The 20,722-nt window shown below is 45.3% G+C and overlaps 1 protein-coding gene across 1 annotated transcript in view; it reads right to left on the reverse strand.

Moving 5' to 3' along the window:
- cacna1ha (calcium channel, voltage-dependent, T type, alpha 1H subunit a) overlaps nt 1-20,722 on the reverse strand; it is a 610,320-nt gene that overhangs the window by 5,938 nt on the left and 583,660 nt on the right. The window contains exons 34-35 of the mRNA XM_078558934.1: nt 1,173-1,344; nt 70-239 (exon numbers count right to left, since the gene is read on the reverse strand). Of these exons, the coding sequence (XP_078415060.1) occupies nt 70-239; nt 1,173-1,344 (342 nt within the window). The remainder of the gene's footprint in view (nt 1-69; nt 240-1,172; nt 1,345-20,722) is intronic.

Consider the following 20,722-nt stretch of genomic DNA (forward strand, 5'->3'; position numbering starts at 1 on the left):
CTGTTCCAAGTTGAGCCAACATGCTTTGATGCAAAACGTGAATACTTTTTAAACAAAATCGATCAATACCTGTCTATGTAGCAGCCTGTTAATACTGGGTGATCTCGGTGGTCTCTGTGGAGGAGGGATTTTGGGGAGGGTGATGTGGCTGGTCGAAGCAAAGTTATGAATTACCTCAGTGGGAACTCCAAGATATGTAGAAACTTCAACAGGCTGAGACTGGACTGAAGTCACAGACCCTAAATAGAAAATCCCGAGTAAAAACAAAACCCTGAATAAAAAAAACTTGAAACCAAAGACATTTTTCAAATAACAGATCCTTTTAATTTTTTTCCTGCAATTCCTCCCCTTCAGGGAAGCATAAAACTTATTGATTACAATTAGAATCTCTATTTTGTGATCGTATATTTTTAACTCATTTATGAATGACCATATTGAGTTATCCAATTAGCCTATGCTTCCAAAATTAACAGAGTCAAGACAGGCTCCAGAAAGATTGATTGCAGGTGTTGAGATTGGCATCTCAATATTTGACACAAGCTATTGCCCAACAACCCCATTGGTGGCATAGTGGGGCCTGGGGTTGTATCACAAGTTCCAGGTCTGAGGCCTCAAGTTGGGTTCAGGTGTACCAGTGGTGCAGGCAAGCCTGGTTGTCAGCACTAAAAACAGGGCCAACCTGAGGTAGGAGGGCAGGCAGGGTGGCAGGGGTGTTGGCGGTGTCAAAGCTGGGGTAAATTGTGGTGCTGAACTTGTGAAAATTGGGGGTTTAGAGAGGAAAAAACTTTCTTTTTTTTAGTACTTTAAAGTGGCTTCCAGACACAAAGCCTTGGGGATAGCCTCTGGGGAGGGCAGGGGAAAACCAAACACCACCTGTCCCCATCCCGTGTCAGTCCAGCTTACAGTAGCACCCTCAAACCATCGAAGGCTTGTTTCTGGAGGGTCTCCCTCCTGCTCCTACAATCTGTGGCAGGAGCAATGGTGGGGTTCAGCAGCAGCAGTAGTCCCGGTATGACCCCCAGATTTTCTAAATTGTGCCCTTCAGCCTGGCTCACAGGACTGACTTTCTGGTCAATTAAAAAAATAGAAATGAATTTTCAAATCATTTTAGATTGACTGATTGAAAACGTTTCTCATTCCCTTTTTAAAATAAATACTTGTCAGTGACATACCCTGATGGGGGTCCACTTCATGCAACGGAAAATGAGCTTGGGCTGATCTAACTGGGCGAAACATGTAGCTGTCGTTAGGTAAGGAATGCATTCGAGACACAGAAACTTTCCGAACAGTAAGAAAATTCTCTGTTCGATTTTCTCCCACCATTTTGTTGTATCGAGGATCTTCCTGTTTAAAAATAACCAGAGAGGACTGTAAATTATTCATGTTGTGTAATATTACGCTAGCATTATGCAGCATCAGTGCATTCATAACTATACATAACAATAAGCCAGCAGGGAACCATTGCCTTCGACATGCCTGGGACTGACTGCTAATAGAATGCAGAGAATTGCATAGGGCACCAACAGAGCTAAGATGTGGAACTGCCTTATTTTCTTGATTACTCAAAAGTCTTTAGTAGCAATTAATTGATCATAATGCTGCTGTCATTAACAGCCCAGGCATTCTACAACTGTGAGCTTAAAGAGAGAAACCTACCAAGTACAGGTTCAGTAGCATTTAGCCAGTAAAATCACTTATACATTGATGTGAGGGAGACCAGTCAGCTTCTGAGATGTGGACGCTTTTGTGGACTGACATCTACTATGAACCTAGTTGATATAGCCTAAACAGACCATACTTAAGAATTTGTGATAGCTCTCAGAGAAGGAAGCACTGATCCCATTATTCTGGCCAGGATTCCGAATCTAGATTCCCAATGTGAGATAGCAACATTTCAAGCTTCTGTGCCACAGAGTCCCCGACAAAGAGCACAGGGCAGTTTTCTTCTCATTGCACCTGGGCATAATGGATCACAAAGAAAAATTGGGTGGGGAAGCAGTCATGCCAGTAATGGAGCCCATCTTGATGCACGGAGTTAAGCTGCTCCAATGTGACCAAGCATAACAGAAAATTTTGCCTTCACTTTTTTAACGCTGTAAATGTCAAAATACTCCAGTCATTAAAGCCACAAATAGTTTAAGAATGTCACTGGGTGATTTTACTCCAAATGTAAAGCTCTGCAATCTTCTTTCACCTCCTCAGTTTGCATTTGATGTTGCACTAACTTTAGCACAGCCAAGGTTTGAAAAGAAATCTCTCACTAGAGTATTTACACTTCATTTCGATCCTCTGGAGGTGAAATTAGTCCACTCCCGTAGCGTAAAATGGGCTCGCTGTGAAGGGCAGCCTGTTTTAGACCAAATCTCAATTTCTTTTCCACGGATTTACCAAATCTAACCATTGCAATAGACATCTGGTATTGCAAGTACTATCGTCATACTCCACCGACAAAAGCTAGATTTTATTTTCTTGCAATTGGCATTAATATGGACTAAGAATTAAGTTTGGGGGAATTCACTGTCCTTTAGAAATGCTATAACAAGTTTATAATTAAAAATAAATCCAGGAGAGCTGATTTATCCTCTTGCCATATTTAAATGTTGTACAAAGTGCATCTTAAATAACAGTCACACTTCACACTGCCAGGCATAATCACCAAAGCATACACATATTACTTAAAATATCTTCAACAAAAGGCAACAGAGGTTTTCAAAACCGTACATTGTCCACCCACCCTGCCATGACCATCGACAGAGCCAGATGAAGAGTTTCAGCAAGTAAAGGAATGCAACACATCACAACATTTACAAAACAGTAAAGCCGCATTAATCTAGCGCTTCATGTTGATGAATTGAGATAGTGTTATGATCCCAGCTGATGTTATGACTGGACAAGTCAGATCCCAGGGTGGAACCTGGCTTGATAGACCCTAACTTTTATTTTTTGTTTACAAGCGTGGAGGGCGGCTACTGAACAGAGCCATGGGAGTCTGATGAACTTTTAACAAAAGAATAAAACATCATTAAACAAAAAAAGATGAACTACATTACACTACTCCATCACTCCAACGATACCTTTACAAATATAGAATATTTATATTAATAGAAATAAAATTCCTAAAGATAACACAAGTTACAAAATCTATCTTTTACTCTAATGTTCACAGTACGTATACAGTGCATGTAAACTAATAGACACACTGTGGTCAGAAAACCACATTCCAAAATCAAGTTTCTATAGGTATCTCATCAAACCCCTCCAATCACTTGACACACCGTGAGCTAACCGGTCTCACTGAAACCCTATCTTACAACGGCTTCCAATCTCCACATTCGACCAGCTCACCTTGGAATTCTCTCCCAAGCAACACTTTCACTCAGACGTCTTCAACAAGGATCTACCTCCAGAGATTCAACCTCTCTTTCTGATGTTCCTTTCCCCTAGATCTCTATGTGCATTCAAGCTTCACCTTCCACACACATTCTCTCAGATATTCAGCTGTGCAAAGCAGAACACCACTGCTCCAAAAGCCTGTAGTAAGGAGTCAACAACCTTCAGCTGTCTCCTCGGATCTTCTGGTTTCTCACAAGCCCAATTTGCTTTAAGTCTGCTCCCTGCAGCCCTGTCTCTTTAATTCGGAGTCTTTTCTTCTGCTCCTCGGTATTAACTTCACTTAATAGGACCAGTTTCAGATCCCTATTCTTGTCCCTTGACTTGACTGTTTTCCTGGGATCACTTTCTGTCCCACTCCCTGGTTTGGGACCTTCTTCTTTGTTTTGGGACCTGCTCCCAGTCCCTCTCCTGTGTCCAGCTTCTTCTGGCACTCTTCCGAATGCTGTTCTCTTCTAGGTCCCCTGACCCTCTTTTTGCACTGTTCACTTTCTTCCTTGTTTCCCTTCCGGGCGGGCGTGCAGACCTGGCTGAAGATATAAAAGAAACAAACTGTGCATGTGTGTAGGACCGACCTGACAACGAGAAAAGGGACCAACCGCGCATGTGTGGGTGGCCATTGTCAGGCTGGCACATGTGCAGAATCCGAAGTTCATAAAAAGGAACCACCTGTGCATGTTCCGAGGCCCAGTGGGAACTATAATTCCCGAACTTTGAAGGCCCAACCTCCAATTTAAAGGGTAAGTTTCTTTTATGTTTTTGAATTAATCACAATAGTGTTTCAATTGTTTCACGACTTGTAGCCAGTTGATGAAGGAGGAGACCAGAAGTCAATCTTTACTCAGTTTTAGATTTATTCACAAAGTAGACATTACAACTGTATAGCTCCTAACTGTACAACCCACCACCAGTCTCACAATGAGTGCTCCCCACCTGTAGACACTTAACCATAACTCATACAATTAACAGATTCTCTTTTTTCTTTAAATGATATTCACAAAAAATATTTTAAAACAAATTGAAGGAAAAACTGATTTTCCATATTCTCTATAAAGCATTACATTATAAGATAATACATTATCTTCTAGGACCCCCCAATAATCTTTTCGTACAAGCACTTCTTTTCATGAAACAATCAGATAACTGATAACTTGCATCAACTCATTTGATCTTGGAGATTTCCTGTTTTTTCTAACATTTGTTTTGTTCCATGCTAGCAAGGTCAATCCTTAATCTTTCTTCATTTACACTTTTTGTTCAGTGAAGGTTATCCCACAAGGAACGGTCATCTGTGTAACATTTATGATGGAGCCCATGGTTTCAAAGTTTGGATTTTTGTGACTGACTCTAATTGAAAAGGGAAACTGAGAAAGAAAACTGATCCTCCCTGTTGCTGAAGAAATTAAGATTGAAACTGAGATTGGAAACCCAAAACTTCTGGTTGAAATTATATAAAAGGAGGAAACGTGAACAGAGCTAGCTCTCTCTAAGGCATCAGAAGATGCTGGAAACTCATGGCTGCCAAAGGGAGGAAACATGCTGCCCCCAAATTTAGCGATGCCTCCCTCGAGCGCCTCCTGGACGCAGTGGAGGCCCCCTGTGAAGCCCTCTACCTCCGGTCTAGGAGAAGGCCAGCAGGCAAGGTGGCAAATCCAGCATGGCAGGCAGTGGCAGTGGTGGTCAGTGCCAATGCCCTGCAAAAGAGGATAGCCACCCAGTGCCAAAAGAGGATGAATTATCTCCTCCCTTCCGCCAGGGTAAGTTGCTCTTCTCATCACTCTCAACACTCACACTCGCCAAGCCCATCACACATCCACAGGGATCCCACTCATTGCTAGTTCAAGGGACATCACCATTCACTATATCACACACACCTTCATCTGCCCTGCAGGTTGCGTCCTCATCCCATCCATGGCACCACCCTCCACCCGCACATGCCAGGCATCATCTGGTCTGGCAGGCGTCCTGCTTACACTCTCTCCATCTGTATTCATGCAAGACAAGTTGGCACACAACAAAAGGGAGAGGTTGCAGACTGGTGGAGAAATGCCTGACATAAAGGTCCCAACAGATTTTGAAATAGAGTCATCCAGCTGGCCGGCGATGATCTAGACTGTTCCAGTGCTGATGGTGAGGTCGGTGTTGTTCAACCAAGTGAGGATCCAGCAGTGCAACATCCATCCAACAACCTTGCTGTGAGTCAGCTCCCCTGTTCTGCAGTCCCCTGCCACACACTAATTATATCTCCTTGCTTGCAGGCACAGCTGGGAAGCAACCGAGGGGCGTCCATGACCCAGGTCCAAGCCCTGAAGACACTTTGGAAGAATAATCTGATGACACCCTCATTGAATACTCATCGCAGAGCTCAACCACACCCTCCACCAGCGCAGACACACACCTCAGTGTAACCTAGTTCTAGAGTAGCTTCGGGGTCACAATCTGGTGAGCATATCGCACTGTCTGACCCACAGCAGGTGGCAGCAGGGACTTCTGGAGGCCATAAATATGCTGAGTTTGAGTCATATGTCAACCCTCTGGACTCAGTCATACCTCAGTTGATGGAGCTGCAAAGGCAAGCTCGGGAACATCAGGAGGGTTGTCTGTTGCACTCCTCAGATTTCAAGACACAATGGAGGAGTCCGTCTGTAGTGTCAGCATGCCAATGCACCGAGGTCAACACAGGTAGGGTGGCGGCCGCCATGGAGACCTTGGACTAGGACATTGGTCCTGCACCGATGCATGGGATGAACTCTATCGCTGACCCCATAGGTGGCATCCCAATAGTCTGTACGTGAGAAGGGTGCAGGGCAAGTCGATCTCATTCCAGCTTCCCCTTCTCTTCAAGGAGTCAGCCTGGGGCCCTCGGGCACCCATAGGGAGGAGGATCAGCAGGTGCACACCCCAGTGCCATCCACCCAGGTGACTCTGGGAGCGTCCGGCCCATCTGACTCCCCTCTTCTTGTGACCCCAGCAGCTCCAGCTCCACAGGCCGAGGAGGGTGTCAAATCCTGCAGTAGGTGGCATTTGTGACCGACCTGTTCCCTGGGCATGCACAGTCTTTGGCGATACTGCCTCTTGGTAATCTGCATGAATGACAAGTGCCATCTGTAGACCCTGGGTCTAGCTAGGCGCCAACCCGTGATGGCTCGCAGTGGCTTTTCAGTGTTGTGTGCAGGAGCCCCAGTTGCCCCTTCTTCTTGAGGGTGCTGTTCCTCCCGCTGCCCAGCCAGGCGCCTTCGTCACTCTTCTCCTTCATCTCCGCTCCCTGTAAGCCATGAGACATACAGCTAGGTCACCAGGCTCCAGGCTCCTGATGTACTCCTCCTGCAGCATGAAAGAGAGAGAGATGAGTGGGTTAACATTGGTGTCCTAGGGACCTCTCATAGTTACTTGTGCAACTCCGGCTCTGTCTCAAGGCCCTTCAAGGCCATGCTGGAGACTGCTGGCCACCACTTGGACCCCAAAGTTTAGTGCACTGCATGGCTGCCTGAAACCCCACCTATCTCTGCCTCACTCCACCTGACCAATTGACAGCAACTTCCCCCACTGGACTGCATGCTGCGCTCTCTGCTCAGGAGCAGGCATTCTGCTAACTCCCACTACAAAGCTGCACTGTTAACTTGGACCATGGGGGAGAGTGATCCAAAACTTAATGAAGACATTGCAAGGGGCTGTGAGTGCCAGCATCTGTGACTGCTCCATGGCCAGCTTTCGCAAGGAGATTGTACACTTGTCCAGTCATCAATTTGTTCTGTAGTATCCTAAAACTCTCACTAATTTGCAGTCTGTGCCCGAGGATTGCAATGTTCTGGAACAAGTGGTGGCACTTTCATGCCTCTGCATTGCTTGAGTGGGCAGATAAGCTAGAGGCCCGACTCCAAGCATGTCAATGTGGCTGTATCTAAACTGCCTCAGCTGCAGAACAGTGCTCACTTTATACAAGGTTTCCCTAATGCGTGGCCCCTTCCCTCCCACCGCCCCCCCGCATGTGCTTGTGCACTACCATTAGACTGTGCTGCCTTGCCCCGCCAACTTGCTCTAACCGCAGTGCAACCCTTGCCCGGCACCACACTATCAGCCAGCTAGGAAAAGCGACTTGCCTGTGCCCTCACCTGAATGCGCAGCGCCTCTTTCTTAAAGTTGAATGGGCGACCCTTGTGAGCGCTGCGCAACGTTAGTGTGCACTCACCTCTAAGTTTCCCTTGAAGTTCAGCTCGCCACGTGCACGCCTTTTAAATGCTGCTGTGAAACATGTCGGCGTGCAACCACGCCGACGTGCTGGATGATCCAACGTGGGGGGATGATTCCGGCGAACAGGGCTTATAAGGAGATGCTAAAGTATTGAAATTAGATTCCCAACGTTTGATAGCAGGGAAAGTGGCCTGCCATTAATGGGTGGAGCGGATGATCGCAAACTGGTTTCACAATGGCATAAAACAGATTTTTGGCTTTCCCACCATAAGGTTTCCCCCCACACCCAGCCTGCTGCCAACGGGGGGTAGAAAATTCCAGCTATAGTTGCTGCAGCTGTTTCTGCTCCTTGAAGATAACATTAGTGGATCTATGCCATTGGACTGTCATCAGCCTAGTTGAGGAGGTTCTGCAGATGTGTGCCACTTTTGGTGAAGACCATGCCCATGGAAATCAGGTTGGTTGTGCGTGCTGTCGGCTGAGCATCAAATTAAATCTAGAAGAAGGGGAGCTGAAATCCTTTGTGAGGAAGACAGAGTTTTGAAGGACTTTCTGACTGAGATTGATGACATATATGCTGAGTGGACTGCCAAGCCAATTCGTAAGATTTTCAGGATTGCTTTTGCTGTTATGGGAGGGTTTGCTTTAATATCTGTATCACCAGTCACTCTCCAAAACCCGAAGGAACTAGCTTCACTTTAGCCTTATAAGTCCCATCTGCAAGAACCTTTTCTGTACAAATCCATCTATGCGACAAGGCCAGCTGTACTTTAGAATAAACTCCAAATTCCTTCCAACTATTGAATTCCTTTTCTTTTGCTTCTCTTATTAGTTGAGGATTTCTGCTTCCAGTCCTATCCTGAGACTGTTTTGCCATCCTCCTTTCATTGTGTAATCTATTCAAGCTGCAGCCTTTACATGCACTTCAATGTCTTTCGGGACACTACTGTAAGATCTCTCTTGCGTGTTCCAAGATTCCTTTCTCTTGTAGGTGATTGTTTTCTAATGCAGAAGTCACTCTCAGACCCACTATTAGAACTCACCCTGTACTTTCTTAACTTTCCATTCTTTTACCCCAATCTACCAGTTCATGGACCTTATTTCTTGGCCATCATCTTGAACAGTTAACCAACATTTAAACTTCCCAGTAGTTTTTCTTGTATGTCCCACAATATCGCATCCCTTCGTTCGCTCAACACAATAATTAGGAGCAGGAGTAGGTCATTCGACCGCTCCAGCATGTTCCACTGTTCAATAAAATCATAGCTAATCTGATTGTGGCCTCAACTCCACTTTCCTGTCCTTCTCCCATAACCCTCAATTGGTTTGTAGATCAAAATTCTATCACAGCGTTCAATGAAACAGCCTGCACTGCTCACTGTGGAAGAGAATTCCACAGACTAATGACCCTCAGAGAAATAAATTCTCCTCATCTCAGTCTTAAATGGGAGAACCCCAATTTTTAAACTGTGTCCTGTAGCTCTACACTCCCACACAAGGGCAAGCACCCTCTCAGCAACTGCCCTGTCATGTCTCCTCAGAATCTCATCATGTTTCAATAAGATCACCTCTCATTCTTCTAAATTCCAATGGTATAGGCCTAACCTGCTTAACCTTTCCTCATAAGATAGCCCCTTCATCCCAGAAATCAGTCAAGTGAACCTTCTCTGAACTGCTTTTAATGCATGTATCCTTCTGGAACATGTCACCCGAGTACCCACTTTAGGCAATTGGCCTTTGGATGTGATAGCTCTGGCCTGTGCGTCATGATCACTCAGCTGACTGCCCTTCATCCCCTGATCTATTTAAGTCTGTTTCTTAGGACTGTCATCACAAAACACTAAGTATGTGAGGCACAGGGTGCCTCATTGCCTTCTATCGGCTGCTCAGAGTCTGAGAGTCTGTAATCCATCCTGATTAATGGTGAGGAATGACCCATAATAGGCTGAATACCATGTGGGATAACTACAGTCTTAACATCATGCCCTATTACCTTACCAGGACCATCATTCCTTATTGCCCTCTCTTTTATAACGCACCATATCCCCAAAATTAAAGTCTATCTAGGTTTTATACAATGCCTCAGAATTCTCCATATTTTCTCCGAGACCTCAGCTTTGATGAAAGCCTTTCTCCCTGCACATAAAGCATTCAAATGTGCAGAAAACATGGAAAATAATCATAGTCCCCTCTATGGCAGTGACACAATTACCCAGCACAGAAGGTGATTTTGGATTCTTCCCAAAGACCAATTGATAAGGACTATTCCCTCCAACCATCTGAAGCAAATTCTTTGCATGACCCACCCATGTCAATGCAGGTGTCAACTTGCAGTTTCGTTGAACTACTAAGATTTTATGCAGCATTTCATTTATCGCCACATGATTCCCTTCACAGGTTACCTACATCGAGTTGGTGGTGTAGTGACAATGCCATTGGACCAGAGATCCAGGCTAATTCTCTGGGGGCATGGGTTCAAATCCCACCATGGCAACTAGTGGGATTTAAATTCAATCAATAAAATCTGGAATTGAAAGCTAGTCTCAGTAATTGTGACCATGAAACTATCATCCGGTTCACTAATGCACCTTAGGGAAGGAAATCTGCCATCCTTACTTGATCTGGCCTACATGTGACTCCATATGAAATAGGAACAGAAGTGGGCCATTTGGCCCCTTGGGCATGCTCTGCCATTCAATATGTTTGTGTTTCATGTTCTACAAACACTCTGAGAGAAAAGATTTCTCCTCACCTCTGTTTTAATTTAAATTTAAAACAGGACCCCCTTGTCAATACCATTCAGAATCATATACTTCCATCAAGTCACCCCTCGCTCTTCTAAACTCCAGTGGAAACAAGCCTAGCCTGCACAATCTTTCCTCATAAGACAACCCGCTCATTCCAGGTATCAATCTAGTAAACCTCCTCTGAACCGCCTCTAATGCATTTACATCCTTCCTTGAATAAGGAGACCAAAACCGCACACAGTATTCGAGATGCGGTCTCACCAGTGCCCTGCATAATTGAAGCATAACATCCCTACTTTTATGTTCAATTCCTCTCATAATAAAGGATAGCATTCCATTAGCCTTCTTGATTACATGCTGCACCTGCATACTAATTTGTGACTCATGCACAAGAACACCTAGATCCGCCTGCACCACGGAATTCTGCACTCGTTCTCTGTTTAAGTAATACTGTGCTTTTTTATTCTTCCTGCCAAAGTGAATCTGCAAGATTTTTGCCTACTTATTCAACTTAATCTATATCTGTCTGCAAACTCCTCATGTCCTTTTCACAAATACTTCCCTACCTACCTTTGTGTCATCTGCAAATTTAGCTACCATGCCTTCACTCCCCTCACCTAAGTCATTGATATAAATTGTAAAAAGTTGAAGCCCAGCACAGACCCCTGCAGGACTCCGCTAGTCACATCCTGCCAACCAGACAAAAACCCATTTATGCATACTCTGTTTTCTGCCAGCCAGCAAATCCTCTACCTAGGCTAATATGTTACCCCCTACATCATGAGCTTTTATTTTCTGCAATGTGGCACCTTATTAAATGCCTTCTGGAAACCCAAGTACAGTACATCTACAGGCTCCCCTTTATCCACAGCCCATGTTACTCATTCAAAGAACTCTAATAAATTGGTTGAACATGATTTCCCTGTGCTTTCCTAAATGCCCAGCAATAACCTCTTTATTGACCGACTGTAACACCTTCCCCATGTCAGACGTCAAGCTAATGGGCCTATAGTTTCCTGTTTTCTGCCTCCCTCCCTTCTTGAATGGTGGGGTTATATTTGATACTTTCCAGTCTGATGGAACCTTCCTAGATGAATATAGGGAATTTTGGAAAATTAACAGCAATGCATCTACTACCTCATTAGCCAGCTCTTCCTCTCAAAATCCACAATAATGTATTTTTACTCTTAACTGCCCTTTGAAATTGCTTAACAAGCCACTCAAGGACAAGAAAGAATTAATGAAGAAAAAATTGCTGAAAGGATTTTCAGCTGCGGTATTCACCGCCACAATGTTCATGTTTTCACGCATATCTCTAAACTCATGATTAGCAAATTCCCCTCCATTATCAACCAGAAACCTAGCCAGTGCCCAAAGTCCGTTCCCTATCCATTTCTCCTTGACTTTATCTACAATTTTGTGCTTTCCGTGTATTACTGCAGAAAGGTTAAATCTGTAAATAAAGTGTAAAATGAAAACATGGGTCTTCGTCCCACACCCTTAGATCCATGGCACCTAGCTTGTGCCAATGGAAGGCTTATAATAGGACATGGTGGCATCCTCCAATACCTTTTACATAGTTCACATTTTGCTCTAATCTCTTTGATGAGCCTGCATACTCCTCATCAATCACACGTGCATTCTTTTGCAGGATTTTTAACCTTTGACAAGAAGAGTGAGCAAATTATCTGCGCAGCTTTAAAACAATTTGCTTTTTTCTCTCTGATTTTCATCACCTGTTGCCATTAATACTTCTCTAACATTCTGATTAGAAACATCAGGTTTCATTAAAGGGATACAATAATGCCCTCATTGGGTAGACTACAGATCCACTGACTTTCCAAAAACAAGTGCTTTATTATGCTCCATTCCAGTTTCATTTATGCCTTTTTCATGGTGGGCTTACTTAACAGCAAAGGTATCTCACTAGAGAATATATCAGTACTAGTGAAGTGGCTGACTCCAGCTATTTGGCATGGAGTCATCACTTTTTTGTGACCTCAGTGTGTTGTCATCCCCAAACCTAAAACAAGTCCAACTTTCATACTCCCTGACCATATGTTGATCCTCACTGCTAAGTGAACCTAGATAACATTTGTGCCAATTTTTTCCACGCACTGCTGAGGCGCAATGACTATCTAACACCACAGTTAAATGAATCCCCAACTACTACACTCATCACCAGACTAAATCTTCTTCTGACAAGAATACTTGCTTTGTACTGATCATTATCATAATCTTCAGCCTCAGAATCCTCTGTTATGCGTCACTTCAAGACCCTGCAGTTCCGTTTTGGATAGTTCATCACATAATGATATTTTGAATCACACTTGAAGCACCTTTCAATTGTTTTCCAGGCATTCCTACTATTGCTGTTCCAATCCTGCCATCTGCTGTGGTATCCAGATCTGCTAAAAATACTTTCGTCCTCATTCCTTCTGTCTATAACTTTCCCTTTATACTGGTGTTGCATCCAGTATCTGGGCCATCTTGAAATGCCACAATCATCAAGTTCTCCACCCTTGGTGACACCATGGAATGTCCCATTTGGGCCATTAAGGCTGCTAGGAACGACTACTCCCCCAAGACTTATTTTCAAGGCAGTAGATATCTTCTCCAAAAGGGAGTCTCTTTCCAAGAGCTGACCCTCAGTTAAGGCCAGGAGCATATCCATGTGTGACCCCTTAGCATAATCCAGTAAATTAAATGTGAACACTGAACAAGGAATCTCCAAATCGAATTTCTGCAATCACTTATACAGCCTGTTAAAGTCCATGATATATTCCTCCATGATTGTCCATCTTTTGAAGTCTATCAAAATCTGACTTTGTAGATATCTAATAAATCTTTCTGGTAAATTTCATCCATGAAACCTAACAGAAGGATTATATCTTCTTCAGTATCCAACTGACAGGCTTCCAGTTCACAAAACGCTTTGTTTCTGACTTTACTTTTATTAGGAAGCGACAATGCCAAGGCCATACTTGGTTTTGTCTTTGTTGGGGACATAGCCCATGTCTACATATCCACTTCATTCTTCCACTAGTCATAATGTTCAAAGAACATCAGCAAGTAATCATACCCTGACAATTTACACTTATTTTCAGCCATTCTTCACAAAAGCTACTCAGATTGTAATCCAATCTTCACCTTTAGGCAACCATCCTCTGCTACCATGTTATATATCTGAAAGCCAGTTGCTGAAGGAGGAGACCAGAAGTCAATCCTTACTTAGTTTTAGATTTATTCAAAAGGTGAGGCATTACAAATGTATAGCTTCGAGCTCTACAACCCACTACCAGTGACAATAAGTGTTTTTTTATACTGTTTTATCAAATAAAATAATTAGCTATTTGACAGTCCCTTAAAAGGGCACTGTAACATTAACCAAATCTTTAAAAGAAACTGCGGCAGTCATTAGTCGCGGAGGGCCTCAAGCATACCGGCAGACATCGTGTGCTCCCTCTCCAAGGACACCTGGGTGCATATGTAACCAAATATTCATTACTTAATGTGGGACTTGAAACTATGATCCTGGTATTTAGACTCCATTATATACCAGTTGAGCTACCTTGGCTAGTGTCTCTTTATTATCCAATAAGTGGTCCCCACCAACACCCACCTCCACCACCCCCCAAACTCACCTAAAGACATTTAACCTTAATTTATACAATTAACATTGATGACTAGATAACCTGAAATGTTACCTGCTGTGAGGAGCTCACCTTCTAACGAGTTTTGAATGATTAAAGAGACACTGGGCGGAATTGTCCGCGCCTGTTGGTGGCGGGCGTCGTGGCAGGAATGAGCTGACAACATGGCAAGAAAGCCAAAAATCGGTTTCACACTAGTGTAAAATCAGAGTGGGATCATCAGATGCTGAAGGCTTTTCCCCTTGGCAATTTGGGGGGCGTGGGGGGGGGGCCCACTCGCTGAGGGGAAAATGACGCGGGTTGACGTCGGGAGGAACCCCCGATGTCATCCCGGTCCGTTTAAATCTTCAGGAAGGTGGGCGGATAGCGAAATCAGCTGTCCGCCAGCCGACCTGTCAATGGCCGATTAAGGCCATTGACAGGCTAATTAACTTTGTTAAAGACCCTGCCCGTCCAAGCTTAAGGCTGGCGGGCAGGCCAGGAGCCCCAGAGGGCTCCAGGTTATTCATGAAACTTCATCCAGCGGCGGGATGAAGTTTCATGTCTGTTTTTTTTAAAGTTAATAAACTTTATGTATTTCTTATTAACATGTCCCATCTTGTGTGACATTGTCACATGAGGGGGACATGTTAATAATTTTAATATTTCTCTATTTTTTGACTTTTTTTACCTGTCAGTAAACTCCCTGAGACAGCACTTAGCCTCAGGGAGCAGTGCACTCTTTCTCGCGCATGCGCAAAAGAGCGCACTTTGACAGTTGGGGATTCCCTCCCCCCCCCTGCACAGGAAGCGCAATGCCACTGGGCGGGCCTTAATTGGCCTGCCCACTTAAAATGGCGGCAGAGGTCAGCTGCCCGCCCGCCGCCGAGCCGGTGGGGCCCGCTCGCCCATCGAGGGCTAATTCTGCCTATGGTGTCTGAAATGGCGTATTGCAAATCTCAATGGATGCCAGTGTGAACCCGATTTGCATCCTGTTAATGGGATGCAAAGTAAGCCTCGACCGTAATTGCCCCCCCATGTCCAATTTTCCGTTATGCCAGTGGGAAAACACGCCGATCCAGAACATATCTGAACAAGCAGAAGTCGGGACTTGTCTTTAGGGCCATGCTCAGATCACGGACATCTGAAGAGAAGATGCTGGAGCTCTACAGTTACTGGACCCTGGAGGAACAGGTGCATCGCATGCTGGGCGGATCCTTGTGCACATGGCTCCGCCACAAAGCAGCTCTCAGAAGCTGGGAGGTCACCACGCAGCAGCTTGGACTTCCCTGAGGCTTCTGACCTTCACGGATTTTGCCATGGGTTCCCACCATCTTCCAAGGTCTCCGTTAATGCTTTGAAACTTCATGGACTTTGCCATGAGCTGATAGGGATGATTGGCGAAGGGGTGGGTGGGGAGCGGGGGGAGAAGAAGGCCTAGGTGAGTGAGAGAGGAAGGTGTACCAGGGGTGCAGGGGTGAGGGTTGGAAGTGGGGGAATGAAGAGGTTGGGGCATGGGTGAGGTTGGTAAGGTGGGGGGGGGAATGGATGAAGGTGTTGGGGCGGGGGAGAGATTGGAAGGAGCGTTGAAGGTGTTGTTGGGGGGGATGAAGTTGGGAGGGGGAAGGAGAATGTCCAGGAGAGGAGAGAGTGGGGAGGGGGGGAGGACGTTGCAACAGTAGAGAATTCTAAAAGTGGGGAGGTAGATGTAAGGGGTTAGGAAGTTGTAAGGGAGGGATTTCAGAGGGGAACGGTGTCCAGGGGAAGGAGGAAGTTCGGAGTGGGGGGCAGGCGATGGTGTTTGAGGGGAGGAGGGAGTAAGGATGGAGGGAGGAGGAAGGATGGAGGAAGGAGTAAGTGGGGGGCAGGTTGGAATGTCCAGATGAATGTGCAAAGGAGGGGTCTGTGGTGTCAATGAATATTTCCTGGGAGCAAATGCAGGGTGGGTGTGGTAGGAGGATGAGTACGAGAGGTGGCAGAGGGAGCCAGTAGGGTGCGAGGGTGAGTTGGTACTGGTAGAAGGGACTGCGAGGGTGGCTGGTGGGCACTCGGTGGCAAACACAGACCCTGGGAGTGGGAAGGAGGAGGCCGGGAAGGTGAATGTGAATGAGGGCGGGATTCTCAGGAAGGTTGGGAACGTGCATGTTCACCTGGATATCCTGGAATGACAAGGGTTTGGGCTGTAGGGTAATGGTGGGGAGGTGGAAGGTGATGCCAGGAGGTGGACTGTGATGAGGGAAAGGACATGGGTGACTTGGGGAGGGGAAAGGACAGGGGGGAGGGGAGCTGATCAAAAACTTAACGACTACCAAGTTTCTCAAATAGAAAGTGAGCGGAGCCTCGTGTTGGATGGGCACAGGTGCTGCATGGGAGTGCAGTCAGTGGGTGGGTGGAGATGCAGGTCAGCTCAGATGGACAACTGAAAGAGAACCCCAACAGGCAGCATTGAAAAGGCTTCGGACATTGAGATGAGTGTGATGGATGAAGACTCCGTGTGTGTGGGAGAGTGCTTGCATGATGCTCTGAAAGGCCCTGCCACACACACACTTCTTCCAGAATCACTCAGGGTCTGGCTGCATGCAGCTGAACTGCTAGTGGTGGTGGGGTGGTGCGGACGGGGGTTGTGGCGGGGAAGCGGGGGATGCAGGGGGAGGACCTGCGGACCTGTAAATGAAGATGAAAGACAAAATTACACAATATTCAGTGAAAGTGAATATATTTTCAGATTATAAAATGACAAAATGTGTTCGCCTGTGCAACCACTTGTGATCAGAATTACTTAACTTTTCCAGGCCTACCACTTCTTCTAGGTGCTGCCCTGACCTCAGCAGCAGGGGTGGTAACAGCCTGTTCAATGGTTGGCCCTGTTGCCTGTGATGACTTTGGCATGCGTCCTCTGGAGAACAGAGGCCTTGAGAGCCCCGGCTTGCTTTGGCTGTCCTCCTGTGGGCCAGCTGCTTCCTCTGTGGTGACAGAGGATGAGGTTGGGGGGGTAGAGGCAAAGGGGGCTTGGATGGAGCGGTCAGCCTCTGGAATCCATGAGTTAATGACCCGGGGTGTCCAGCTGCTGCTCTTCCTCCCTTTGGGTGCCTAAGAGCCCCGACCTGACTCCTTGAGGAGAAGGAGCATCTGGAGGGACATCAAGGTGCCCCATTTCCCCCTTGCATTGCCACTGCAGGAACTCATCCACAACTACTGCAATAGAGTGCAGGTCTACGTGCATCTCCATGTTCTGCTGGACTAGGATCTCCATGGCATCCACCATACTTCCCATGGAGACCTCCATATAGCATACATGTGGGCACCACTTCATCAGAGAGCAGGCAGGCACACTCCGCTGACTAGTGTGCCAGTCTGTTGAGGGCTTCCAACGCTCTGCGTGATGTTCCCCCGCCTTCTGCTGACTCTCCACGATGAATTGGAAGGCCGAATCCAGAGGCTCGTCATCTTACAGATGCCTCTTCCCCAGCAGTCCTCCGAGTGCCGGGGAGCTCGGCTGAAACTGCCTCCTCCTGCTGTGGGCACGTGTTCGTGCAGTGATCACAAGATTGTAAACCAGAGCCTGCTCTTGATCTAGGTCCCACCGAGGTGTGTGGCTCTGCGCTTATGAAGGAGGCTGTTTAACTCTTCAGTGGAGGAGGTGGCCTCTTGGCTGGAGGTGAGGACCTGGTTGGAGCTGAGGGACTCGTGACTAAGGGCATTCGGCCACTTAGCAGAGCTACCTGAGAACCAAAGTAGAGATAATTAGTGCATGGCTGCAGAGTCGATAACATGAGAGAGAGCACTCTCAGTTGCGTTGAGAGAGAGAGAGAGATGATCTGGTGCAGGATTCTCACATGGGAGTTCGCCACTGACTTCACTGTCGCCGCAGGCACAGTCCATGTCCTCACCAGTCAGCACGATGGCACACTCCTCAAAGTGAGTGAGGGGCCTAATGTGGGCCACTCCACCCCCAGTCTGGGGACCTCTCCCTCCTGCTGTGAGCCAGCTTCTCCTGCATGAAAACAGATGGAGAGAGTGTGAGCAGGATGCATGGCGCTGCATGGAATGCTTGTGTGGTGAGTGGAGCCATAGACAGGATGAGGACGTGAGCTCCAGAGGAGCTTGATGGAGATGTGAGAGTTAGGGGTCTTGGCCCTTGAGATGTGAGGTCCCTGTGGATGTATGATAGATTTGGGAGTGTGTGTATTGAGAGTGGTGAGATGGTTAACTTACCCTGGCAGAACGGATGAGATCATTCATCCTCTTCCTGCACTGGATGGCTGACAACCTCTCTGTTCCATTGGCACTGACCGCAACTGCCACTGCCTCCCAGGCTGGATTGGTGACTCTGGTGGACCTCCTGCAGCCATAGCAATGGTAGAGGACATCGCGGCGGCCTTCAACTGCATCCAGCAGGCGCCCCAGAGAGGTATCACAAAACTTGGGGGCTGCCGTCACTTTTGCTTTCAGAGCCATCTGTTGCCTGGAGCAGTCCTGGTCTGTAGAAATGAATTAGGCTGCGCTCTGGTGCACTTTAAATATGGCACGTGTAGCGAGGAAGCACCGAGGTCATGGCGTGGCGGGCAAACCCAAGCTTCCCTGTCAGAGATCTGGCGTGTTTCCCGTGAATGCATTAATCATGAAGCGCGATGTGCCAGAAAGGGGATGATACAGTGCGAAAATCCGCCATTGCGGCCGGCGGGTAAAACGTCTTTTTTCACAGCCGCTACCACACTTAGTGCAAATCTGGGACAATTTCACCCATTGTCAAAAGTCAATTTTTTCTTTATCAACAGAAATTACATAATGGTATTTGTTGTTTCTGATCTACATTTTAATAAAATTACTTTGAAAAATGTGTAAAGAGAACATAAACCTTCTGCTCAAATGTATAACAAAATGCAATATTTACTTGGGATATTTCATAGACTTGAATGCATCCATAATATATATATATTAACCTTTTTCATGGTTACTGCATGACTCAAGTGCCTAAGTTGACCCTTTCTGAAGGATTTTTCCTTAAAGATTAGATGTTTTGGCTTGTGCAGAGGCACAAGCAAAATATTATCAGGATACCTGGTGCAAAAGTGAAAAAATATTATACTATAAATATATTATATTTAAATTTGTATGATATTTAAATGTTAGTCTTTTACAACATTGAATATTTAGACTTACAGTTAAATATCTTTAGAGTTATTAGTATAATTTAACCTTGATAGGCACAAAATTCTATACTTGTATCAGGATCTCTGTAACTTGCAAATAAAAAAAGCTGATTTTTAAATCTTTGATCTATTTGAGGATTTGTTTAACAGAAAGACCTTCAACTGAAACTAAATGCACAGGTTATCTAAAACGTGATGCTCTCTTCAAAGTGAGATGTGACAGTGTGTTGATGATGTTTTATGTTCTGATCAGTGATAACTTGATGATAAATGAGCCAAAAGTAGTGAGTCCTGTCGAGATATTCAGCCAGAGGAAAGCACCTCATCCTAGCCCAATGCTATCGAGACAGATGTTCACTCACTCACGATTAAGCAGGGGTCACTACACAGTAATCAGTTTGCAGAACTCTAACTGATTTTACTTCGCTGTAGCCTGAAGGCATGTGGCCAATCACAGTACCTACCCCGCTGTGTTTATTTAGGGTCAAACATCAGCATTTGTGACTTTATAATGGGCATACGTGACAACATCAAAGTCTGCAAGAGGCAATGATCAATCCTTTGTTCACTGAACCATTTAGCACTTCATAATGTGAAATCTGTAAATCAAAATTGTTTTTTCAAAGGGCCTTATTGGAAGTGAACTGCATACATTACATTACAGACTATTGCAAATTACCAAACCACTTGTAGGTAAAAACGCCTATTGAAACAAGAAACAGCATGGCAGTAATGTTAAACAGATTTAGAAGCCTATTTAAGTATTTAAGCAAAGCAATGGGGCATGGTCTGGTGCCGACACAGGCATTTTTTATCGTATAAGACTTAAGCTCAGGGCTACAGGCTGCAGAAAGTGGAAAATGTCATCTATCTATGCTGTAATGTGAATTAGTTCAGTCAGAAATAACATATTTCATGAACACTAGAATGAAATATTTCAAGCTTGGTCTCGTTCTTTTTTGCATTAAGGCTTAATTTTAATTAGACGTAGCTTTGTCAATCCTCAACTGGTATGCTAGATTAAATGCCACATTGATGACAAAGCATTTCATCCCCAAAAATAGAAAAAAAGTGGGAGTTATCATGTCAAATATGCTCATATTTCATTGTAAAAATTACCTATAGTATTATAAATACAACTACACAATTCCTAAGTGTTGAAACTTAAAATAGAAATGCAAAATAAATTCATAACTTATGACTGTCAGCTTTCAAAATATCTAACGGTCCATTTATGGAACTGGAAATAGCCCGCTAATCCAGCCACTTTCTTTGGTGCCGAATATACGCCACTTACAATGTCGGATGAATTCAGCAACGTGTTTACAGGAATAAGAGTTGCCCAGGTGCAATTATTCAAAGCTACATCTGTGACTTTGTAAAACTGGTTGGGACCTTCCCAGATATAGAGAGGAAGGTTTCTACAAACCAGTAAACAAATGTCTGGGAAGTTTGTCAGCATCAGAGTGATGCACTCAAACCAGCAGGTACCCGGGAATGTTTGCCTTTATCACTTTGCCATGGGGGACTTGGTTGTCCTGCCACTGGGTGATTTACTTTACATGTCTGATGTCCCTTTACTTTATCTCAGTGCCTGAAGGAAAGGAGG

This window comes from Cetorhinus maximus, chromosome 15 (assembly GCF_964194155.1).
Source record: "Cetorhinus maximus chromosome 15, sCetMax3.hap1.1, whole genome shotgun sequence".
Classification (NCBI taxonomy): Eukaryota; Metazoa; Chordata; class Chondrichthyes; order Lamniformes; family Cetorhinidae; genus Cetorhinus; species Cetorhinus maximus.